Source organism: Pipistrellus kuhlii, unplaced genomic scaffold (genome assembly GCF_014108245.1).
Source record: "Pipistrellus kuhlii isolate mPipKuh1 unplaced genomic scaffold, mPipKuh1.p scaffold_m20_p_6, whole genome shotgun sequence".
Lineage (NCBI taxonomy): Eukaryota > Metazoa > Chordata > Mammalia > Chiroptera > Vespertilionidae > Pipistrellus > Pipistrellus kuhlii.
In genome coordinates this window covers 3,876,043-3,901,954 of record NW_023425562.1, presented here as the reverse complement: position 1 = coordinate 3,901,954, position 25,912 = coordinate 3,876,043, and the positions used below count along the sequence as shown (strand labels likewise).

Genomic DNA, 25,912 nt, shown 5'->3' with positions numbered 1-25,912 from the left:
CGGGCTCCCACCCCGCCCTCACTGCCCTCCCGGCTCCTGTGGGGCAGGTTCCCAAGGAGAGTCCAGACCCGGGGCAGGGGGGTTCGACAGTCAAGAGCAGAGGGCAGCTGGGGTGATAGGAGGGTCCCGCTTCCCTAGAGCACCTCCATGTGCCACACACTGCCAGGCGGTATGGACACCCACCAGCTCCAGTCCCTTCCTCTTCTTCTTTTCTTTTTTAATATATATTTTATTGATTTTTTACAGAGAGGAAGAGAGAGGGATAGAGAGTTAGAAACATCGATGAGAGAGAATCACCGATCAGCTGCCTCCTGCACACCCCGCACTGGGGATGTGCCCGCAACCAAGGTGCATGCCCTTGACGGAATCGAACCCGGGACCCTTCAGTACTCAGGCTGATGCTCTATCCACTGAGCCAAACGGATTTCTGCTCCAGTCCCTTCTTACAGGAGCGGAGTCTGAGCGTCTGCGAGGTGGGACGCCGCCACCCCACACAGCAGCTCTGGGTGCGGAGCTGGGCGTGAGCGCAGGGCCACGGGCTCCAGACCCGGGCCACCCGGTGCTGTGTGTCCGCCCGGTGCTGTGTGTCCGCCCGGTGCTGTGTGTCCGCCCGGTGCTGTGGGCCGCCCGGTGCTGTGTGTCCGCCCGGTGCTGTGTGTCCGCCCGGTGCCTTGTGTCCGCCCGGTGCCTTGTGTCCGCCCGGTGCTGTGTGTCCGCCCGGTGCTGTGTGTCCGCCCGGTGCTGTGGGCCGCCCGGTGCTCTGGGCCGCCCGGTGCTGTGGGCCGCCCGGTGCTGTGTGTCCGCCCGGTGCTCTGGGCCGCCCGGTGCTGTGTGTCCGCCCGGTGCTGTGTGTCCGCCCGGTGCTGTGTGGGCCCAGGCCGGGGTTAGCAGTGCTGACACGCACAGCGCCGTGTTTACAAACACCATTTCCTGTGCCCTCCGGGCTGCCAGCAGGAAGTGAGCGCGGGGCTGTCTGCGTTAGGGTTTGGGGTTAGATGCACAAGTGCCAAGTTCAGATGACCTAGAAAACCTTTCTGGGTCAGACTGCACTTTCAAAAGGTTTTTTTTCTTCTTCCCCTTCTTTTTTTAACCGCCCCACCACTGAAGGCTGTCGTTGACACATTTCCCTCCCAGCAATACAAGCCCTTTGTGGCATGATTGCGGCTTGTTGTGTAGCGCTGGGGAGACAGTATCTCCCAGCTCATCTGCTTTTCTCATTGTCCCAGCCACACGCTCCTCCCCCACCCCCTCCCCCCGCCCCACCCCCAACCCGGGCGCAGTCCCACCGAGCAGGAGCACGCCCCTGTGGCTGTGAGTTCATTGTCTTCGGCCCGGAGCCGTTCGGGATGCATTCCCAGCTGCTCGGAGGATAGATCACCGTCAGGCACAGACTCTGGCAGCGCCGAGTGGCCTGAGGCTCTGGACGGCTGGCCGCTGGCCACAGCTCGGCCCCTGGGGAGGAGGCTGCACGCGGACAGCTCTGTGTCTTTGCGAGGCGCCGGGCGAGACCGCAGGAGCGGCATGGCCTGGGCTCTGGAGTCCCAGCTCCTGGGTTTGAGTCCTGACTCCATCCACTTGGACAAGGTCATCCGCTGTGTGACCTTGGGCAAGCCGCTTAACCCCGTGTGCCCTCAGTTTCCTCCTCTGTGTAATGGGAGCCTTGGGAGTGTACCTTATCTCCTGGGGTTGTTGGGAGGATTACAGGAGCTGATTTTTGTGAGCCAATTAAAAGAGCGCCTGGGCAGAAACCGGTGTGGCTCAGTGGATCGAGCGTCAGCCTGCAGACTGAAAGGTTTCAGGTTCGATTCCGGTCGAGGGCATGTACCTTGGTTGCAGGCACCTCCCCAGTAGGGGTGTGCAAGAGGCAGCTGATCGGTGTCTCTCTCATTGATGTTTCTAACTCTCTATCCCTCTTCCTCTCTGCAAAAAATCAATAAAATATATATTTTTCTTTTAAAGAGAGAGAGAGCGCGCCTGGCTTTTGGTAGGTACTATGTAAATGGGAATAAATGATCACCCAGATCTCTGCCTGACGGAGACACTCACTTGGCCAGCCGGCGAGGGCACTGGCCGTGGCTGGCTCACGGCTGAGTCTCTCTGGGCATTGCCTGTGGCGAAAGGAGGGGGCTTGTCCAAGGTTGTCAGTCACCTCCGCCAGGCGGCCTGACCGGGGACTGCCCGCTGGGAATGCAGCGGCTCGGCTTTCTGCCTCCACGGCACATCTCTGCAGAGCAGCCCGGCCCCAGACTCCGTGCGGGTGGAGGCTTCTACTGTGTGCTGCTCACAGTCCAGCTTGTCCCTCTGCCCTGTCCTCCTCACTGCCTGCCGGCTCCCCCATGAGCTTCCCCTCGTCTCAGAGTGTCTCCCGGGACCCAGCCCTACAGCCTCAGGTGACCATAGATGCTGAGTGGATCTATCTATCTATCTATCTATGGCACATGTGTCAAACACAAGGCCCGCGGGCCAAATCCGTCCCGCCAGGCCTTGCAATGTGGCCCGCACCGCGCTGTCATCACTGCACTCCGCTGCGTTTCCATCACAATGACAGTTTATGACTGTTCAGTAAACCATTCGGCCCGCGATTTAGGCTGGATTTTAGATTTTGGCCCCTTCTCTGATTGAGTTCGACACCCCTAATCTATGGTGTCAGAGAGGAAGGGAGAGGAAGAGAGAGATGGAAACATCAATGATGACAAAGAATCATGGATCGGCTGCCTCCCGCACATCCCCAACTGGGATCAATCCCACAACCCGGGCACGTGCCCTTGACCGGAAGCGAACCCGGGGCCCTTCATTCCGCAGACCAACGCTCTGTCCGCTGAGCCACACCAGCCGGGGCTGAATGGATCTTGATATCCACTAAAAAGACACACTCCTCTCACTTGCTTGGACTTCCAGAAACCCTTTGGGGAGTAGCCTTAGGGTCCTGCACGGTCCCTGTGCCCACCTCTGGGTCTGTGCCATGTTCGGTGACAGACCGGCCCTGGCCAGCTCGCTGTGCTCGGGGGGCCCTGGCTGCACGCTGGAAGGCACTCACTGTTCAAACGGGAAGAGGAGGGTCTGGCACCGGAAAACCCACAGAAGTCTGAACTCACCGAACGGCCCGGGGCCCAGAGCCGTGCCCAGTCAACCCGCTCACACAAATGAGGACACAGAGAGAGGAAGGCCCTGTTCAAGGCCACACAGCGAGCGAGTGCCTCTCTCCAGCTTTGGGGGATGTCCTTCGGGGAAATAGCAGGGTGGGGTGGGCTTAGAGCCGACGCCGGGCAGCTGGTTACGGTGTTTTGGTGCAGACGGTGCTTCCGTAGCTGGTCCCAGCAGAGGGGCAGCCCGTGGCCTGGGACAGGCGTGGGCAGTGGCTTCCTGGTGGGGGCAGCAGGGAAGTGAGCGGAGCTGCCAGGAAAGGAAAGAGAAGGAGGTGCAGGGGGAGCACGGAGCTGTGGAGGCCTGGACGTGTGGGACTTGTGGTCCATGCAGTGATCCCAGGACATCTCAGAGAGGGGGAGCGGGGGAGGGTGGGAGAGGCATAGAGGAGAGGCCTGGATGGCCAGGGCGGCAGGGCAGGCTCCCAAACGCATTGAGTGCTACAATAAGGAATTGGGGTGTTTCCTCGGGGGGAGGGAAGGGGAGTTGGGGCTTGAAGGAGAGAGACATGGGCAGAGCCAGAGGGGCCTTCTCTGCCGTGATCCTCGCTGGCCCCTCACTACCTGACCAGGTCTATGCTCAGCGGATAGTGATGGATGAATGGCTGACTGCCTGGAGGGGGATGGAAGACTGCTCTGAGGGAAGATGGCTTCAGCTGCAGGGGAGGAGGGGCAGTGGGAGCAGGAAGAAGGCCTTGAAGAAGCAGCTCCCAGTGGGAACGGGCTGATGGGTCAGAGCTGGGAGTGAGGGGCCCCGTCTGCTCTCCTCCCCACCCCGGAGAGGCCCGTTGGCACCAACTGAGGCGAGACTCAGCCCAGGTGGGACGGGCTAAGAAGACACACTGGCACCTCCTGCAGCAGAAGCGGGTGGGGCAGGGTCTCTAAGGCCGAGAACCAGACCGGAAGGGGTCCCGGCCCTGCCCCCCCGGTGGCCTCGTCCGCCGCGCCCTGACCCACTTCGCAGGCCCGGCTCCCGCCTGCGCGGGCAGCCCCGCTGGAACCGGTCCCCCTCCGAGCGGCCAAACGAAAATGTTTGTTGAAAACAACATGTGCATAATTAAAGCTTAATGAGTGCTTGTCTGTTTGGAATGTGCAATTAGATTTATAATCGGGGATGGGAGCGCGCTCCAAATGGCTGTAAATGGAACCGGGAGAGAGGGTAATTTTGGCCATAAATCTGCGGTAACGTGGACGGTAGACAGAGACGCGGGCGACCGTGCGGGGCCCACTGGGCAGTCCTACCAGCAGGCCCTCTTGGCGGCTGCAGCTGGATGACGGTCTTTGAGGTGTATCTGCGCTGGGTTGGGGCTGGAGCCCCGGTCTGCAGTCTGTGAGCTCTGGGGTGAGAGGAGTTGGTGCCCGTTCGGCTGCTCTGGTCCCGGGGATGGGGGGTGTGGGGGGGTGGGCGAGGAACTTGGCCAGGCGAGGAAGCCGGCACCATCACCGTGTCACCCCGCACTGGGCTGTGGCCCCTGTTTTGTTCTCCCCTGGGTCCCAGCACTTAGCACTCAGTGAGCATTTGTTGAATGCGTGAATGCCTCGTACCAGACTCCTGCCTTAAACAGGTTCCTCTCCGTCTGTGGGCCTCAGTTTCCCCGTGTCTGTCTCCGTGTGATTTGGATTCAGCTCCTGCAGGTGTGGACTCCCCTATCTCCAAGGCTCTGGGGATGGAGCGGAGGGTGGGTGGGGCGGCATCTAGATCAGCTCTGTCTGGTAGAAATATCATGCAAATGGCATGTGGACCTGGCAACTCTCTAGCAGCCACGCTCAAAACAGGAAAAAAGAAATAGGTGAAATTCATTTCAATAATATATTTTATGAACCGCATATACCCAAAATCTTATCATTCCGGCATATATTCAATAGGAATATATTGGCGAGGAATTCTGCATTCTTTTTAACACTTTTGTTGTGGTACGTCTCTGAGCCCGATGTATAGATTACACTTACACACATCTCAGTTTGGACAAGCCACGTTCTGAGTGCTCAGCAGCCACACGGGTCTGGTGGCCGCCATTCTGGACAGCGCAGGTCTAGAAGGAGCGTGATGTGGTTGGAGCCAGGTGGGAGGGCTCTGCTTGCTCCCCCATAATCTGGGGACCGGGGCTCCCACATCCTGGAGCAGCCTCCTGGTAGCCATCTGCCACCGGAGCGGTGTTTGCACTCACTCTCTCAATGCTTTTTCTTGACTAAAACAAGAGTCACCTTTCGAGGAGACTGTTCTCGGCAATGGGCTCCCAGCGCCTCTGGCAGGCTGGCCCCTCACAGGCGCACAGAGCCCCCGGCCCAGCGTGGTGAGGCCACCGGCTTCAAATGGGAGTGTAAGCCAGCGTGGGCTGCTGAGGGGCCAGCGGCCCGGACTGCGGACTCAGCGCGGGCAGGTCCTGGCTGAGTGGCCTTGGGCAGATCCCAGCTGCTTCCCCGGCCTCGGTCATCACACTGGATTGTAGTTCTCACCAGGCAGAACAAGACAGTGTGTTATGTCTGACCAAGCAGGACCACCAAGAAAGAGAAAACTTCTTTCATTTTTTTGAAAGAAATTGATATTTGAAGCATGAAGTCATCATCATGGGAAAAATCAGGCCTCAGTTGGACTCTCTTGTGAAGATTTCAATTTATGAATTTTATTTCAAATTATATGTGGCGGCTAGAGGCATCAGAGGTCTATTCCATGCTCAGAACCTTAAAAGTTTGCGTGAAGCCCCACAAAGTTTCTTCATCTACCGAAGAGGGGCAGTTAATAGCACCCTGAGAGGGTTGTTGTGAGGATCCAATAATGATGTAACAGCTAGTAATTACTAAGTGCTTCTCTGCACCTGGCAACGTTCTAAGCACTTTCTGTATGTTAATGTGTTTAAGCTAAAGGATAGTTATACCCATTTTCTAGATGAGGAAACGGAGACACAGTGGCTTAGCTAAAGTGCCTCACAGCTGGAAAAGCAAGCCAGGTATTTAAACCAAGCAGCCTGGCAGCAGAGCCCGTGTGTGTAACTCTGTGCTACATCCTTCTCCAGCGGTTTGTGAGCCTGGAGGGGAGCACACAGGGCCTGGTCCGGGTGTGAGCCGGGGGCTCTGTCTCTGCCCCATTCCATCCGTGCAGCGTCTCTCTGCCCCCGCCCCCAACCTCTCCTGGTCCTGATGTGCATCTCTGTGAGATTCCCACCCCAAACCGCACTCTCGGCGGGGCCCAGCGTGCAGCTGCACGGCCGCTGCCTGTCTTTTGAACGTGCTTTATCTGAGCAGCAGGCGTGTTCTCATGGCCCCGTGTGGGGGCTGGAGGGAGCGGTGCATGCGGCTTTGATTGTTTCCTCTTCAGATCTCCGTGAGGCTCCTCTCTCCGTGTCTGTGACCGGCTGGGCTGAGGGCTGTGCATCCTTGGTCTTTGATCTGTGTGACTGTGCAGAGGGGAGGGGCAGCAACGTCTACAGAACAACTGTTGCTTTCATACGTGGGGTCAAGGCCAAGTTCACAACAGACTGTGTGACTTGGAGCAAGTCCCCCAACCTCCCTGAGCATCATCACCTTGCTCGTCTCTACAAGGGGCTTGTCATGCAACCTTGGGATCTGGGAGGGCTCCAGTGAGACAGCCAGTCATGGCTCTGGCATAAGGTCTGGTGTTCAGGAGGTGCTCTCATCAGCCTTGGATGTCATGCTCCCTGCCCTTCTCCTGGCCGACTCCTGGGTGTCCTCCATGTTCCAGGTGAGGAAACTTAGGCAACAAGATGGTCGCACACAGCTAGTAAGTCGTGGACCCAATCCATACTCTGATTCAGCAATCAGTGGTGCTGCCCAGTATGTCACACCAGACCAGGGAGTTGAATTAAGTTCAAAGCTGACTTGAGATGGAAGCTTTAAGGTTGGGTCCAAAAAATATGGGTTTATAGAAGCAAGCAAGACTTAAAGTTGGATTGCATTGCCAGAAAAAAGAAATGATGGGACAATGTAAAGGCAGGGGGCGGGGAGTGGGGGGGAAGGGCTGGAGGCTCCTGCAACACTGAGGATGCGGTAGGAGCTGAGACTTGGGGCCGGTTGTCATGGAGCTTCCTGGATGCAAGGGTTCGTGATGTGGAGCACCGCAGGGTTTTGATCTGAGCAGTGGGGTGATGCCAGAAGATCCCTCGTGATGGCCAGGGTGGACGGTGGATTGGGTGTTGAGGGTGGGGTTGAGGGGAGAAGCTGAGCAGAAATCTCCTGCAGGCGATTGGATCAGGAGGATGTAGGATGGAAGGGGTCTAGGGTCGCCCTGTGGCGCTGTGTGAAGGTGACACCTTCTCTTATGATGGCGGACAATGAGCAGGTCTACACATGTCATGAGTTCAGTGTCGGGTGTGTGTGTTGAATTTAGGATGTTCATGGACCATACGGGGTGGATGTCCAGGGGGAAACTGCATCTTAGAATCTGGAATGAACTTCGCTAAAGATGAACATTTGAGTCAGTGACGTCATAACCCTGAGAATCCGTGACATTGTCCAGAAAAAGTGTGAATAGAGTGAGGAGGAAATACCACACCTACTTATCTACCCATGATTCATCCCACCCGCCCATTCAACCCATTTCATTCACCCAGCCATCCCAGGCATCTACCCAGCATCCCCAACCCCACCACACACAACCCAACCATCTCTTTGTTTATCCCACCCGCCATCTCAATCTTCTTCCCATCCACTTATTTCTTCGTATTCACCCAGCCATTCCATCTCATCCACTACCCACCGATAATCCCTCCAATCCCAACTATCCAGTCCACACATCCAAACTACCCTTCTGCTTATCCATCCATTATTCCACCTACCCAACCCATCTTCTGATGCCACCTACCCAGCCGTGGTGTCATCTCTTTATCCACCTCCTGGCCCATCTCTCCCATTCACTCCCCAAACCATTCACCTTCCCCTCCCACACATCTGCCCATCCATCCATCCAACCACCCATACACCTACTGACCATGCATTCACTCATTTTATCAGTTACGATTATTTCCTGCCTTATGGCAACCACCAGCCACATGTGACTTCTGAGCACTATGGCTACATTTAAAATGACATATGTGGCTTGAGTTGTATTTCTACTCCTGATTTATACCATCCACCACCCATCCATCTATCCACCCATCCATCCTCCCTTCCTTCCATCTATTCATCCACCCACTAATCATATTTGTTTATCCCACAGGTATTTAATTTATACCTCTTACGAACAAGTGGCTCTGTAGCCATAAGAACGAGGAAACCGAGGCTGCAATCAGTTAAGGAGCTTGCCTGAGGTGGCTCAGGGAGACCAGCATCATTTGACTAAGCTCAGGGCTTCTCGCCTTTCACTTTGGCTGCCTATTTGCTCCGTTTCCTTAAAGATTTTTTTTTTTTTTAAGTATCTATCTTGGGTGGGGGCTGTTGGAATAGGGGTCCAGGGGCCCCTCTGGCCAAGGGGACTGCACAGCGTGGGGAGAGAAAACCCCCTCAGAAGCCTCTGGGAACTGGGTGCCTGGTGGCCGTCACGAAAGGGTTATCCCACACATTCAGTGTTTGCAGAAATGTGGGTTCTTTCAGATTCCAAAACTCATTTCCATGACAAAACTCTTGGGAAGAGAAGACGAAGGCCTGGCTTTTGCAGAACAATCTTCCAGCTGTAATGAGGACTGAAGATGGCGATGGGAAAGGGAATTATAATTAGAATATGAAATGGGGGAAATTAATCTATTCCAGTCGGTGCTAAGAGGATGTTCTGGTGCTTCATGGAAATTCTTAGACCGATCTTCCCCTCTACATTTTTCTTTTCATATTTGAAAGCATGCCCAAGGCTGGTGGTGTGAAAAGAGGTTTTTGACGGAGGGGCTGATGAGTGGTGAGCTATGCACAGAATTTAACTTCATGAGCATCTTTGCTTCGTATGCCTCTACCTGCTCAAGCCGTACGTGTTTTGGTGCACATCCGTGTGCGTTATACCTACATGGCTGCACATGGTGTGTTTACACACCCCTGGGCCTCCCCTCCTTCCCATGTGTGCGTGCTGTGTATTGCATACTCGGGCCCGTAAATGGTCTCTATGTGCACACTCATGCTTGTGCTGTGGACACACCTTTCTGTGTTGGGTTGTGTAACCCACAGATGTGGTACACGCGTGACTAAGTGTTGTGTTGAACGCTGTATTCTGTGTGACATGGGCCCCCCCTGTGGTGCATATGTGGTCACCATGCTTGGGCATGCTGTACACGCTGTGCATTCGCTGAGCATTCGCTGTGTGGTGGGGGTGGATGTGGGGTGTCCATCATGCCTGTGAGCACAGAGGCTGGCTGAGTGACATCTCCCCGTGGCCTGTAAGTTCTTTCTTTCAGAAAGGACCCTTCAGGAGGAAGGCTGAGGGGCAAGCCAGGCCTCAGTGCCCTGGAGGCTGAGCTCAAAGCCTGGAAGCCCTTGGGGTCTCCCTCTCTTTCTCTCCCCTTTCCTCCCCGCTTCACCCTAGGCAGAGGTGGACAGAGAACATATGTCCCCCCATCTCAGGGCTCTGCTCATGGCCACTCAGTAGCCAGGTCCGGAGCCCAGTGTGCGCCCCGCGCCCCTCCCAGGCACTGGGGTAACCAAATGGGGGCTGACCCAGGCCCTGCCTTGAGAACCACCACCAACTCCTCAGGCCCCCTTAAAAGCAGGAAGCAGGCTCAACTCCCACATGTGGAGGGGACTGGCGAGTGAGTATGCCCACTGGGGACAGACTCTGGTGATGTTGGGGACCCACTGCCCGGCCGCCTTCCTACACCCAGCACACACATCACAGCCCAGGTCTCTCCTGCTCACGTCCCCATGCCGTCCCCCTGCTACTGCGGAGAAGTCCTCCCTCCAGAACCACTTACGCATCCTCCTCAAACACCCAGCGTGTGCCAGGGCCAAGCTGGTCATCGGGTACTCAGTGCGGGTGCGGCAAAGCGGGTCCCGCTGCCAAGGAGCTCCCAGCCCAGAGAGCGAGCCCAAGAGGCAAACAGACCCTCGGGAGTCCAGCCTGTCCCCACCTGTGTCATCGGCAGCTGCTTATCTTCTCAGCCCACTGCCTTGGTTTTCAACAGGGAAAGTAGTGCCTGCGGCTCTAGGTTGTTGCAAGGTTTGAATGAGACCTTTGACAGGAAGTATTTTCGGTGGTGGGTCTACTTGGCATTTGTTGAGTGCCCACTGTGTGCATCGAGGGAGAAGGCACACAGGGCCCCTCCCTTCATGGTGGCATTTAACAAATGGGCCACAGCACGGGCCTTTGAAGCCTCACTTTTGTCAAAGTAATAGATGGCCCCCGTGACACCCAGGGGCTTTGGTTGGAAGCTCCCTGCCCTGCCCGTTTCACAGTCCCATTCCTGCCGCCAGCCCGTGGCGGGTGCTGGGGGACTCAGAGATGACCGGGACACTCGATGCTGCTCCCCCCACTGGCAGAAGACAGACGTGCAGACAATCTATGCTGTAAGTCAGAGGAGGTGACAGCATGGCAGACCGCCTGGAGGAGGTGGTCTCTGAGCGGGCCTTGAAGCATGAGCTCTATGTCCAATGTGTAGACGAAGCCGTGCATTTGGAGTCAGTGCCCAGATCCTAGGCATGGCATGGCCTTTTCTTCAGCTAATTCAGCAGCCAGGGAAGGATCTCTGCCTGCCCCTCTGCTGGCAGGCATTTGGGTATATCCACCAATTCCACTGCCTTTGATGGGAGGACTATCCTAGTAAAGATAATGTGCTCCATCCATCCACCCATCCACTTCCCATCCATCAATCCACTCATCTCCCACCCACCCATCCATCCACCCATCCACCACCCATCCATCCATCCACCCATCCACCCCTCCATCCACCCATCCACATCCACCCATCCATCAATCCCCCATCCCCCCACCCATCCATAAGCATTTATTGAGTATCTCCTGTGTGCTAGGCACTGTCTTAGGTGTCTGGGAGCCTCTATTTTAGTATATATGTGTGTGTGGGGGGGGAGGTGCAGCTATAAGCAGTGAACTTGGTAAATTATGCAGATGCTAGAAGACAAAGGGGGCTATGGAGCAAAGAACAAGGAAGAGCAAGGCTGGTGGTGGTGGTGGTGGTGGAGGAGGAGGAGGCTGGCCTCCGAGCCAGCTGTGAGGAAAGCCTCTCCAACTGAAGTGGGTCTGGATGAGCGGACATCCTGTGCCTGAGGGTGGGTGTGGGCTTTCACCGCCTCTATGAGAACCGCTTGGCAATGTCTATCGCCGTTACAAATGCGCACACAGCTGGACACAGCGGTTCCTCAGACTGCCTGCTGTGCACTCACACCCCTGTGGAGCGATGGATGCACAGACTATTCATAGAAACAACTCAATTGCCCATGTGCTCAGCTAGGTCCATGTCTGTTTTATGTCCAATACTGTGCAATACTAGGTGCCAGAAGACAGAGTTCTGTGCTGATATATAAAACTTCCCAGCCTAGCCAGCGTATGAACCAGGAGGTTGCTGGTTTGATTCTTGGTCAGGGCACATGCCTGGGTTGTGGGCTTGATCCCCACTTGGGGGCATGCAGGAGGCAGCCAATCAGTGAGTCTCAGCGTTGATGTTTCTATCTCTCTATCCTCCCCCTTCCTCTCTCTCTCTCTCAAAAAAAAAAAAAAAAAATCAATAAAAACATATTTCAAAAGATAAAGAAGGCTTCCCAGATGTGTTGCTAGGAGAAACATAAGGTGCAAAACAGTGTGTATACCATGCTGTTGTGTGTGTGCAGGAAGCGACTATGAAATGCAGACACGCGGGCCATCTCCGGGAGGATAGAAAGGAAGCCGGTCGATGCGGCGATGCCCCTGGAGAGGGGCAATGGGTGGCCGGGCGGAGGGGTGGGAAGAGCGTTTTCACTCTGTTGCTTTTTGTCCTTTGGGACTTCTGAACCACGTGCCTGTCACCTAAGAAATAAAAGAAAATGTTCAATGAAAATGGCCAGCTGCTGTTGGTGCCCCGCCCAGAAACGTCGCTAGCTGGCACAGCCAGCCCCCATCTGTCGTGAGCGCTGGCTGCAAATGGCTCGCAGCTGGCCCAGGTCTCTGGAGAGCGGTGCTCGGTCACACGGGGCCGTCCTACTTGGAAGGCTCTGCCTCCCCTGGTCTGCTGAGGGCAGCCCGCAGCCCGCGGAGCTACAAGAGGCAGCCCCTTGCTTCCCGCCGGGACTAGCTCGATGGTGCATTTCACGGGCAGAGCTCCCCATGGGACCAGGCTGCAGCAAGTCTCCGGTGGAGACCACATCCTTTGCTTTGCTCCTTGCACTGCCCTGACCTCCCTCCCTCCCTCCCTCTATGGCTATTCCTAAAGGATACTTCTCCCAGACCACATGCATTTGAATGTTTGACCCAGGCTCTGCTTCTCGGGAACAGGGTCCAAGGCACCTGTCTTAAGGGAAGGGAACTACCTCCTGGAACTGAGCCACGTGCTCTGCGGGTGTCAGTGCGGCATCCCAAGAGGGGCTCTCGTTATCCCTGTTCGTTATCCCTGTTCGCTGAGAGAGGACCCTCAGAAGTCTGTCACCAGCTCAAAGTGACACTGCAGGGAAAAGGGCAGCCCCAGAACCCGCGGTTCTCCCACCGCACCGGCTCCCTCACGCTCAGAGCTCCTCCTGAATGCAGACCTGGCAGCTGCTCAGAACACAGGACTGTAGCTCCTATATGTGGTGCCTACCATGGTCCTCACTGCCTCAACCAGCAGTGGCCTAGGGGGCAGAGCACCTTAGGACTTGGAGGGCACGTCTGGGGCAGGCTGTCCTGACACCAAAGCTCAGCCTCCCTCCATCATGTGGAATTCCAACTCTGGCTGGTAGCCCGAGGTCATCTTGGCCAAGAGAGAGATTCCCATACTTCCAGAGGTGGGGAGCTCAGCATCAGGCAAGGCAGGCTGCCACGTCTGTGGACCAGGCATGAGGAGCAAGAGGTTCTCCCCGCTTCATCCTTGGTGTGCGGAGTGATGCTAACCCTCCGGAGCTGGGGCTGCGCCTCCACCCTGGAGGGGTTCCTGCTGACATGGAAGCTGGGCTCAGTCTTTGCTCCTCCCCACTACGTGCATCCAGTCCCCGATCCCCTCTGGCTTCTTCTCCTGGGCCTTCTTGAGAACATTTTATTCAGAGCTGCTTCTCTCTCTCTGTGTTCCAGTTTGATGGTGACAGTGCCTACGTGGGGATGAGTGACGGAAACCCAGAGCTTCTATCAACCAGCCAGGTGGGTGTCCCGTCCTTTCTGAGTTGGGTGAGGGTGTAGACTTGGGCTGGCTGGAACCAAGCTGCTTCTGGGGTGGAAGGGGTACAGAGTGGGGGCCATGGCCCGCCACTGTCCTCTTTCAGAATAATTAAGAATATCAGTTGTATTCCATTAGAAGGGATGATCAAACCAGGACTGTAGTGTTTTCTGTAAATCACCTACTATTATTGAAAACTAGAGGCCTGATGCATGAAATTTGTGCAAGGGGGGGAGGGTCCACTCAGCCCAGCCTGTACCCTTTCTAGTCCGGGACATCCCTCTCACAATCCGGGACCTCTGGCTCCTAACTGCTCCCTGCCTGCTGGCCTAGTCGCCCCTAACCGCTGCCCCTGTTGGCCTGGTTGCCCCCAACTGCCCCCTACTAGCCTGGTCGCCCCCAACTGCCCCCCCTGCTGGCCTGGTTGCCCCTCGCTGCCCCCCTGCCAGCCTGCTATTTGGCTGTCCTTCACTGCCTCCCCTGTTGGCCTGCTCTCCACACACAGCCTGCTGTTCAGTTGTTTGGTCATCCCTCACTAACCCCCCTGCTGGCCTGGTCACCCCATGCAGGCTGCTGTTCAGCGGTTACTGTGAGGGCACCCTAACCAATTTGCATATTCCTCTTTTATTTGTATAGATTGGATAAAACTCAAAACGTGCTGTCCATATTCCCCATGCACAGAGGGGAAAATAGCAGGGAACAGAGACGTCATATGTCCCCCAGTGCTGCCGGCCCCGTGCCACCACACAGCACCCATGGGGGCACACGTTAGTGTGGAGGCGAACACCTCCTGCAAAGGCATGTAGGCTTCTCCTGCTGGAAGCCGGTTTTCCACGGAGAGCCTGGTCTCTGAAAATTAAGGGTTTTTTCCGCTGGGAGCATCCTCATTCACTCTAATGCCGGGAGTTTCCTCCCCACAGGATGGGACTCCAGGGAGGGGCCTCACTGCAGGCTGTCTTGAGGAGGAGGAGTAGACTTTGTTATTAATCCTGTTCTGTAGATCAGGCAACTGAGGCTCAAGGTTGGTTGCTGACTCATCCTGGGAGCAGGGCAACTGGCGTTTGAACCTGCAGGGCTGGAACTCAGCGCTGTACACATTACCTTGCTGTGTACGTGCAGAGCTCCAGTCCCACCTCAAGGCTGCCACCAGCTTGTTTCAGCCTAACTGTCACTCTTTGCAGAGCTCTTGTTGACCCCAAAGTCCAGATCAGGTCCCCTCTGTACTCTCATGGCACCGTGTCCTTTTAACTCACAACGTCTGCCGCCGTTTGTGGTTGTCTGCTTACTTGTGTAATGACGTGGCTAGCATCCGATTTCCACTCCAGACGATGACCTCCAGGAGGGCAGGATCTGGTCTCTCTTTTTCACTGCTGTGTCCTCCAGTGCAGCACAAAGCCTGGCATATAGAAGGCCCTCAAGAGAGATCTGCATAATGAGTGAATGTGGCTCCTTCTTTGATCTGACTTCGGTTTTCCCAACAGTGGGATGAGGTGGTTGGACTCACAAGGGTCTTCCCAAGTCTCCTGAGCCATCACTCAGAGATTCTCCTTAACTTAGAACTTTGTAAAGAAGACACCAGTGTCCCCTGAGACTGATTAAGTCCACCTGGTGGCATGAGCAACCTTGTTGGGAACAGATTTTGTGATTATAATATAGACTTCTTGTAGTGTACCAGTTAGCTTTTGCTGCATAACAAGCACCCCAAAACTTAGTTTCTTAAAACAATGAATACTTACCTACCTCATAAGTTCATGGGTTGGCAGTTTGGTTGGGTTCAGCAAGGTGGCTCTTCTGGTCATGGCTATGATCATTTGAGTGACAGCAGGAAGCTGCCAGGTCAGAGCTATAAGCTGATTAGTATGAGGGACTCACTTCTACTCAGATGGTCTCTTGTCCTCTGGCAGGGTAGCCTGAGGTTGTTCATGAAAGATGAGACAGAGGGGCCGGAGACCGGGATGCCAGGACGCAGGCTTTATTGGTGGAGAATATCGTTGCCGAGCTACCTTCCAAGGAGAAAGAGCACGCATGCCGGGGTGAACATGCCTTTTGAGGGGAGGAAAAGGAAGGGACGGGGCTTAGGGCACTCAGCACACACTGATTGGTGGTTTCATGTAAGGCACATGATTAGGGACCTGGGGACTTAGGAATCAGGGGCTTAGGGTGTTTGGCAGGTGCTGATTAGTGGTTCAGTGTGCAGTCCATATAAGGTGCCTGGTTAGGTGCTCAGGAATGTTCGGACTGCAGGTGGAGTTTACGTCATTCTCCGTCCATCAGTTGGGGGAAGGGAGGATCTATCGGTTCATGCAGTGGGAGAAGGGCTCCCAGAAGCTGCAGGGTCTCTTGAAGCCTGGGCATAAAATGGGCACATGACTACCTCCAGCGCATTCGATTGGTCAAAGCAAGTCACAGGGCCAGTCTAAATTCAAGGAATGGGGAAACAGACTCCACCTGTTAATAAGAGGCGCTGCAAAGTATTGTGGTCTTTTCACAAACTAGCACGTGGGAAACATGGGGCATGTGGTTCATGCCGTTTTGCTGAAGAATAATGGGCCCTTCTGGGACCTACAGCTCCCGGTGGCTTGGCTGTGCTCCACCGGCCTCTAGCTCTTAATGGCAAAAATTCTGTATATATCTCTCCAGTGTTTTCCCTGGAGTGCTTGCTTGAGCTCACACACGACATTTGCACACAAACATGCAATCACAGTGTGTTGCCTCATCCGCTGCAGGAAATGTGTTCTCCCCGCTACTGAAGGATTGACATAAACATGTGGCAAAATGGAGGCCTTGTAGCCAATAGAGGATCCAGAAGATAAACACTCTAAATAGCATAAAATGCAGTTTATAAACACAGTTAAATGCGATGTTTACCCATTTAGCAAATGTTTATTGGGCAGCTATTATGTGCAAAACTCTGGACATAAGCTGGAAGCCATTTCGGGGAGATGTTTGCTTTTGGAACATCCATCTTCATCATTTGAAAACCTGCTCTTTCCTGAAACCCCATCTTCTTTATTTAGAAACTGCAGCTGAGACAGAGGTTCTGACGGGATATACATCAGCCAACTGTACCCTCCTTTAAAAACGTTCAGACCAGCTCTTCTGGGCTTGAAGTTTCTTTTGCAAATTCATGCTCCATTGTCTGGTTTTTGCTAGTCTCCACAAAATTCCTGCCTAGCAGCTTTAGCGTTTATATATTACCACTTTTCCCTCCTCCCTGGAGCTTGCATTTCTTTTGTCCTGGACTTGCCTGGGTGGTCTGGGACCTGCTGCTGTTGTCAGGCACGGGTTCTGGCCCGTCAGCATCTTCTGGGCGCGGAGAGGGCCTGGAGAGGTCAGCTCTTCCCCAGCTGGGAGCAGACCCGCCTGGAGTTACGGGGTTCCTATTTCCTGGTTATGTGACCTGGGAGGCATAGAAAGAGGAAAGGAAGTGGCCTGGGATCTCAGAATCCCAGAAATCCCAGCTCTCCCACCGCCCAGCCAGGAGCCCTCAGTGAGTTAGCCAGCTTCCTGTGCCATGGGAAGGGCCGCACCCGCCGAGGCTGCTGTGAGAGGTCCGTGAGGAGTGTGTGGTGATTCTGGTGTGCCTTCACCAGCCAGGGCAGCTCTTCCCAGCCTGGCCCCTTGTCTCAAGGGGAGACGAACTCTATAACCCTCCATGGAACTCCCGCCGAGAACGTCCTGGCTCAGCTCCTTCCCTGCCCCACGCGGCTCTCCCTTCCTTTCTTCCGAGTCACTTCTCAGTGAGCCACTGTCACAGCAATTCCCGTCTCAGGCTCAGCGTCCAGGGACTCTAACCGGGGGCAGTATGTATAGTACCGTGTTCCATAGCACTAGAGAGGACTTACTTCTATTGTGTTTTATTTTGTTTGTAACTTGATTTGCTGTCATCATTTTTAATTATTTGAGGATGTGATTTTATTATTTTTTCATTAAAATGTTGTTTTTTTCAATTACAGTTTACATGTCTGTTATTGTGCATTAGTTTCAAGTGTACAGCCTAGTGGTTGGACAGTCCTATACTTTACAAAGTATATTGTAAAGAAAATACTGTTGTTTCCAGTACCCACCTGGCACCATGGGAAAGACCTTTTTATGCCTCCAAGTCTTAGAAAAAATACTTTAAAATGTGACCATAAATTCATGAAAAACAACTTTTGCATGGCCTAAACAGCGTACGTAAATCAAAAGACAAATGAAAAATTGGGCAAGAATATTTTCAACTCACAATATAGTCAGGGAACTAATTTCCTTAATATGTAAAAAGTCCTTAGGAATCAATTCACAAAACCCAGTAGAAAAACAGGCAGGAGCCATGAACCAAGTGTTTACAGAAAAAGAAATGCAAATGGATCTTAAATAAATGAGAAGATGCTGAAAACAATTTATAAGGGAGACAAATTAATTTTTTCCCCCCATCAGAGTGGCAAAAACCCAGAAGTTTGGTAACATAACACACTCACTCTGCGGGAGCCCCTGGAGGGGAATCAGGCACTTTCCACAGAACGCGAGGGAAGTAGGTGGTGTGACCCCTACGAAGGGCACATTGGCAACATCTATCAAAATTGCAAATGCATTAACCTTTCACCCAGCAATTCCCTTCTTGGAAATATATCCTACAGACATCTTTGCACACATGAGGAATGACATATTCAAGATTATTCATTTTGGTATTGTTAATTATGGCAAAAGATTGGAAACAACCCAATTTGCAATAAATATGGGACTAATTAAAGAAATTACGTACATCTGTCAAGTGGAATGCTGTGTGGCTGTCAGGAAGAAGGAGGAAATGGAAGTTGCTTAGATACATTATTTGCTGAGAAAAGCAAGGCTGAGGACAATAAGTACAGTATGCTACCACTTGTGTAGGAAAAGGGCAATAAGAATGTATGTTTCTTACGTGCTCATATTTGGTTAAAGCAACTCTGGAAGGACACATGAAACTAGTAACATTGGCTTTATACATTTTGTGTGTGTGTGCGTGTACTTGTGTACATGTGCATGTTGCATGTGCATGATATGGAAATCGGGCAGGGGGACAGGGTAGAAAAGAGACTTTTTCACTGTACCTTTTTACACTTTGGGGGTTTTTAAATCATAGAGATTTGCTATAATTTCAAAAAGTTATGAAAATTTAAACAAGAAGGAGAGGCTCAAATGCTTCTGAGGGATTAGCTGAGACAAGAGTCAAAATGTGTCTGATAGTTTTAGGAAAAGGAAGCTGCCCAGGATCACAGAAAAAGCAGGTTATTTTTTTTTTTTATTAAAACTTATTTTCAATTTAAAAAAAATTAAAACTTACTTTTGAATTATTTTCTAATGCTGGAAATATTACCAGATGGGCCTGGGGCCCTGGTGTGAGTTCTTGACTTCAGGCAGGAAAGGTTTCCCAGCACAAGGACTCTTCCAGGTGATTTTGGGAGTATGATTACGACAGCTGGGCAAGTGAAATGAAGGAAGGGTTTAGGATAGAAAAATCAATGGTTGAGAGCTTAGGTGGACTACTGTAGCTTCTTAGAAACCTTGTAAGAAAGAAGCGAAGGCCACATGAGCTGCGAGAACTCACTGAGAAATAAAGGTCACATGGCAGAAGGGCGCCGAGCCAGAGCTGCTGTTCGCTGACTTCCCCGTCAGAGAAAAGGAGCCCTGGAGACAGGTTCGGGGGTTCGTCTGGGACGAGCTGCCTCTGCCCACTGCTCCCCTCGTTGCAAGTCTTGTGCGGACCCTGAGAGCTTAGAAGGAGAGCAGAGATACATGCCTACGGGGGGAAGGCATGGTTATGCTCTAGAATAGGGGTGTCGAACTCAATCAGAGAAGGGGCCAAAATCTAAAATCCAGCCTAAATCGCGGGCCGAATGGTTTACTGAACAGTCATAAACTGTCATTGTGATGGAAACGCAGCGGAGTGCAGTGATGACAGCGCGGTGCGGGCCACATTGCAAGGCCTGGCGGGACGGATTTGGCCCGCGGGCCTTGTGTTTGACACATGTGCTCTAGAAAGAGAGCCCTCAGAGAAAAGGCAGTTGTGATGGGCAGGGGATGTGTAGGCCCCAGGGATATTGTGTGGGGGGAGGGGAGGTAGGTAAGGGTGTAAACTGTAAGTACGGACAACCTGTGAGAGTGTGGCTGTGGGGACATGGCTGAGGGCCTAGCGCAATGAGGTGAGGACTCCTTAGAAGACATTTGTTTTTGAAGGACAAGAAGGTCTTTAGGATGTTTAATCGTTGATAGGAGTCCAGAAGAGAGGGTAATGCTCAGGGTCCAGGAGAGGGAAGGGTTAATGGATGGTTTATGTTTTGGGAGAAGGCGGAGTGGGTGGGCACTGCTCAGAGCTGGACAGAGGAGCTTTGCAGACGGATGGCTCAGAGCAGAGGGCCGCTGCACCTGAAAGCAGGTCTCCTCCGAGGGGCTGGTGGGCTGACGCTGGAGGCCTGAGGGGTGGAGGAGGTCTGGGATATTGGTTGTGGTGCACTCGAGAGGCTGAGTTGTGGGTGCAGGGCTGTGGGTGCAGACAGGTGGGTGAATCCGGGGCAGGGAACTTGCCAGGCATGGTGCCAAAAGGACACAAGCTTTTCCAGGGAATCTAGGCTGGGCAAGGAGAGAAGGAGAGGGAGGAGCTGGGTGGTGGGGACACCTTAGTCACAGAGTGGAAGTGGGGAGGTGAGTCAAAGGTAAGCAGCTGTGGCTGGGGGTTGGTGGGCTCCTGGGTGTGTCCAGGCAGAGGGGAGCTGACAGAGAGGGGCTGCGGAGCCCAGGACCCAGCAGCGGCATGGTGGCTGCTGAAGGGACCCAGGATGGTGCTGGCGTGGGGTGGGTGAGAAGCGGAGCCCAGAGCTGCGGGTCGGAAGCACGATGGGGAAAGGGGACACGCAGGAGCTGTGTGGGCAGCGTGCGTGGCTGGATGCTGAGGGAGCGGAGTGGGGTGGGTGGGTTTGTAGGGGAGGGTGATAGTGGGCTGGTTAGGGCAGTGGGGAGGGAGGAGGAAATCAGTCCTGCCTTCCAACCGGAGACAAGTGGGCAGCCGGGAAATGGGCAGCTCATCCCAGACCATGTGGTTCCCTCTGTGGCAGGAGGTGGAGGGGAAGGTGTGTGTGAGAAGCATCTGGAGAGACTTCGTTGTTCTTAGCATGGGAGTCCCGGTGGCCCCGGGGGTGGTGTGCTGGGGGAGAGGTACCACACAGCAGAGTATAAGGTTCAGGGGGCTCCTTGGGCAATCCTAGGGCCCATGGAGCGGTGAACACCACCATTAGGAGCTCTGCCAGGTGTGAGCGGTGCCCAGCACGGGCCCTTCCTAGACGTACCAGCAGAGCATGTGCTGGAGCGGAGTCACCGTACCATAGAGGCCAAGGTGTAGACCTGGAGTGGGTCCGTGGCATAATCATGCGGCCATAATCAGCTTTAGACTCCAGGCCCTGGGCACTGTCCTTACGGCCTTGAAGGCACATCCTCCTTCCAGCAGGGGGCGGTGTCAGATGCCCAGCCTGGGGAAAGAGCCAGGCATGCTGAGTTCAGGTTCAGTCCTACTCCACACCCTCTTCCGGTGCTGGTATCTCTCTGGGCCTCCGCTTCCTGATGTAAATAATGAGGGTAGGTGGCCTGTTGGCTTTTTCCAACCCTTAACAGTCATGATGCTGACCACAATGACATGCACAGTGCAACGTCTTGGGCTCAGGCACTGGGGCTGCATGGTTTCCATCGCTGGTCTTATCCTGTGAACTCTCTCGGGTAAACGCTGTTGCTCTCCCATTTTACAGATGAGGAAAGACAAGATTGGTGGTGGAGTATTTTTTTTAAGCAAACAAGAACGTTTCCCATCGAATGCACTGAGAGGCGGGAGGCGCCCCAAGATTCTAGGCCCGGTGGCTCTGGCCTCTGAGCCCGTGTACCTCCAAAGGGCAGAGACCTCACGGCTCTGGTGGCTTTAATTAAAACCCGGGCGAAGGGCTCCCACCGCCTATTAAAACGAGATTGTGTTCCGCCCGCCGTGGCGCAGGGAGGGAGCGGCCGCGGTTACTGCTGAGATTACAAACAGTCACACCCAGACGGCCCTCTGCGAGCCTCTCCTATTAGAGCCCAAACATCACACTTTAAACATAATTACGGCTGTGCGTTCGGAGCGTGATTCATGAATTCTGAATAACTATGAGGGGGGGCCTTAAGAGGAAACGGTTTCAGGACCATAGATTTTTGCTCCGATCGGATGAAATGTAATATCGTCGCTCAGCTGGAGAACGAGACGTGAGGAGGGGGAAACCCCGTCCCCTGTCTGTGGAAAGAACTGAGTGGATGTCAGACTGAACTAATGAGCTCCCCCGCATCCGCCCTCACACGCGGGCCCGGAGAAATGGAATCGCCGTCCTGTCCTGGCTCTCAGCCGCTGAGAGGGAGCTGGTGCCCGCACCTCACCAATCTTAATTTTGCATTCCAGTGGCTGAAAATACATTTATTGTAAAGCCCCCGACTCCTGGCGGGGGGTGCGGGCACGCAGGCATGAGGGGGCAGGTTTGGGGGAGGGGGCCTTTGTCTGCACCTCCCCCGCAATACGGACATTTCTCATACAATGCGGTGCATGTTTACAGCCTATAGTTTTGTTTCCTTCCAACTATTATGAGAGAAATTGAATCCCTGGAAACATTCACTCTCTCTAAATGGCATGGAAACAATGAGAATGGTGCAGGAAGTTTACGGGGTGGGGGAGGGAGCAGCAGCGAGGTGGAAATGGGATTTCAAGGATTTTCTTTAAAACGGCGTGCCTCTCCCATACCCAGCCATCTCTTCTGCCGGGCCTGGGTCTTTGCCAGGGCGGGTGGAGAGTCCCCGACTGAACACATTTACTCAGCACTGCACAGGTGATCAGGAAGTAGAGAGGAGCCGAAACCGGTTTGGCTCAATGGATAGAGCGTCAGTCTGCTGAAAGGTCCCAGGTTCGATTCCGATCAAGGGCATGTACCTTGGTTGCGGGCACATCCCCAGTAGGGGGTGTGCAGGAGGCAGTTGGCCGATGTTTCTCTCTCATCAATATTTCTAACTCTCTATCCCTCTCCCTTCCTCTCTGTGAAAAATCAATAAAATCAAGTACTTAACCTCCTTGGCCTCACTTCCCACCTCTGTGAAACGGGAGGGTTACTGCCTCCCTTGCCGGTGAGCTAAGAAAGCCATAAGTGGACGCGGTCTAATTAAGAAGTGTAGTTTAGTTAGACTAGTTAGGTGAGTTTAGGTTCCCTAAGACGACTGGTTAAGTGGGTATTAAGGAACCAGTTCAGCCAGTGCTGCTTACGATAGGACCTTGATAAAGTTTTTGTTGTTACAATGTGCAGTTGAGAGAAGAGAAGCACATGCATGAGGAGCGAGGACAATGCCTGGCGGCTCCTGCTTTCGGTGGCCGTTTTTCTTATAGCACTGGGGCGGAGGGAGTGAGGTCGGGCTTGCTTCTCTGGGAAACAGAAACCCAGCCCAGGAGCCAGCTCCCAAGTGCCGGGGTCTCACCTGGTGGCTGATTCTGAACCACCCCCTGGGGGGCACTGAGCCGGGTGTCCCAGGAGAGCTGGGTGCAGGGCCGGCTGGAGGGGAGGTTTGCCAGCCAGAAAGGGACAGGGAGAGGGACCGTGGGGGGAGGGACGGGGAGAGGGACCAGGGAACGCCTGGTGGGAGGGAGACGGGGAAGAGGGCCTGGCGAAGTCCTGCTTTGCACTGAGCTGGGCTTGTCCTCATCCAAGTCCCCTCAGGGGAATCTTATGCTCCGTGTGACAGCTCAGGGCCTCTGGGGGGCCTGTGCCCTCTGGCTGCTCCTGCTGGGTGGCCCTCGGGGCAGGCGGTGTATCTGTGTGATCCGCACACACGGAGCGGCTGTGGTGTTACTCCCGCTGCTGGACTGGGTCAGCAGTCTGAAGAGGTGGCCATGGGAGGGGCGAGCAGCAGAAGGGTGGGGAGCACTTTGATTTCTGGAATACTCCCCCCTCCCCTAATGCAGGAAATGGGACAGAGCAGAATCACCACGTGGCAAGGATGTGGAGCGGCTGATGCCCCCATACTCTGCTGGGTGAATTTGTACGGCCACTTTGAAAAGCTGCCTCAGGCTCTGAGACCCAGGAATTCAGCCCCTGGGGGTTCCCTCAACAGAAGCGCAGTCATCTGCCCGCCAGAGTGTGTAAGAATGTTCACGGCAGCGCTTCTTATAAAGCACAGAACCGCAAAAACCCAGCGCCCATCAGCGGTCGATTAGGTAAAGGATTGCAGAGTATTCTGACCCCGTGGAATACTATACAGCGATGAGAATGAGGGAGTTCTAACAGGCAACCACAGGGACGAGTCTCACAGACACAGGCTGAATGGAAGGAGCTGGCACCAGGGCAGCACATTCTATGGTTCCTTTCACACGGAGAGGCAAGGCGGAGCCGCGGTGACAGACCTCTGACAGGCTCTGCCGGTGGGATGGGCACCGAGGGGCCTAGCGGAGCCTCGGAGCTGCTGGTAGGGGTTCCTCTCTTCCTTTGGGTGCTGGTTACACAAGTCTGTTTGCCTGGGCGAGATTCATCATGGAGCTGTGCACTTAGGACTCCTGCATTTTCTACCGGCATTCCCTGCTTCAACGAAGAGTAAAAAACGCCATGAAGGTATTCGCACAGATGTCTGTGCTTTGAGAGGTGGCGGGCTGGTGAAGGGAGCCTCGCCGGATCAGCTCATTTGCATCTGGTGTCAGTCAGCGGCTCCCACTCCAGGTGTGGATGCCTAACCCTTGGCAGCGAGCAGCTGCTGGAGCTGCTGGGAGGGAGGATGAGCTGTGCGATTCCTCCAGCCTCGGCATGCCTCAGGGAAAGAGGGGACATGGGGTTCCCCAGGTTTGCTCAGCTCTGAGGTTTCAGAAAGGTCTGAAAACACGAACACCTAAAATCTAAAAGCGCGTGTGCCTGGGTGTGTGTGTGACACAATAGCGTGGTGCCAAAATGTCTTGATTTTGGGATATTTGAAGGCGTCTCTGGAAAAGTGCCTCTAGGCGCGCACACACCAACACACACACCCAAGCTTGTATGCAAACACGTTCATGCACACCTATGAGCACACGTTCACGTCATGCTCACACAGGCATGCTTGCTGGTGTTCCTTTTCACACGTTCAGCATCACTCTGTGACTCTGGGTGAGTTACTCGGGGCCTCGGTTTCCTCAGTGAAATGGAGATAATGATGGCACCTGGATCCGGGCTATTGTGAGCAGTGTACACACGCGCGCACACACACAGGTAAGATTTTTATTTGTGTGAAGTTTTTAATGGCTGCCTCGCCCTTAGACTGTTGGTTTCACAGGTGCAGGTACTGGCATATTGTGGGAGCTGAACTAATACCTGGTGAGGGAAAAGGGAGTGAGTGAATGAATGAACAACTCTTGCAAATCCACTGGCACACGTGCTGGCATTCACACACATTCACATACACATTGGTACACGTGTTTGTACCTGTTTGCAGGTACATCCACTCACAGGTATAGACATGTATGGGAATATACACGCACGCACACACCCAACACACAGCAGGCCCAGAAACTCGGGAGAGGAAGCCTGACCGGTTTGGCTCAGTGGATAGAGCGTCGGCCTGCAGACTAAAGAAACTCAGGAGAGGAGGGTGGGTTAGCTGCAGTTTCGAGGCTCTGGACTGGAAGTCAGAAGAGCACAAGGTTCTGTTTGTGGCTCCAGGTCACTCTAATTTGTTACGTGGCTCTTTGTAAGGGGGTCTTGTCACCTCTCTGAGGTCAGGGGTTTTTGGCTGGGATGTGGCAGAATTGGGATTTGAACCGCGGTATGTCTGGGTCAGAGTCTGTGCTGTCCACGGTGACCCATGGGCCAGCAGCATCCCCTCGGGCATGCTGGACATGCGGCATCTCGTCCCCACCCTGACCTCCTCAATCAGAAAGAGGCAGAATCTCATCGTCATTCAGAGTTCCAATTCAGCCGAAACCGGTTTGGCTCAGTGGATAGAGCATCGGCCTGCGGACTGGAAGGTCCCGGGTTCAATTCCAGTCAAGGGCATGTACGTTGGTTGTGGGCACATCCCCAGTAGGGGGTGTGTAAGAGGCAACTGATCGATGTTTCTCTCTCACTGATGTTTCTAGCTCTCTATCACTCTTACTTCCTCTCTGTCAAAAAAATCAATAATATATATTTAAGAGTACTAATTCGTGAGCAGACTTTTTAACTTTAAAAACAACATGCATTAATTATCCGGTAGTTCCTGGGGGTCAGAAATCCAGATGTGGCTTAGCTGGATGCCTCTGGCTCAAGATTTCCTGTGAGGCTGCAGCCAGTGTGTTGTCCAAGGGCTGTGATCTCATCTGCAGGCTTGACTGAAGGAGGATCTGCTTCCAAGCTCATGTGGGGTTGTTGGCAGGATTCAGATCCCCTAAGCTAGACTTTTGAGTGGTAGTCCTGGCCCTAGCCCTTCCTAGCTGTGTGACTTTCGGCAAGTTCCACATCCTAGTGTACCCATTTCTGCCTCCGTGAAATGGATACAATAGCCGAAGCCGGTTTGGCTCAGTGAATAGAGCGTCGGACTGAAAGGTCCCAGGTTCGATTC

The 25,912-nt window shown here is 54.0% G+C and overlaps 1 protein-coding gene across 2 annotated transcripts in view; it reads left to right on the top strand.

The window, feature by feature from the left end:
* Positions 1-25,912, top strand: part of TOX2 (TOX high mobility group box family member 2) — a 101,139-nt gene that overhangs the window by 35,436 nt on the left and 39,791 nt on the right. For both annotated transcript variants that reach the window (XM_036419269.2, XM_036419270.2), the window contains exon 2: positions 13,267-13,332. In XM_036419269.2, the coding sequence (XP_036275162.1) occupies positions 13,267-13,332 (66 nt within the window). The remainder of the gene's footprint in view (positions 1-13,266; positions 13,333-25,912) is intronic.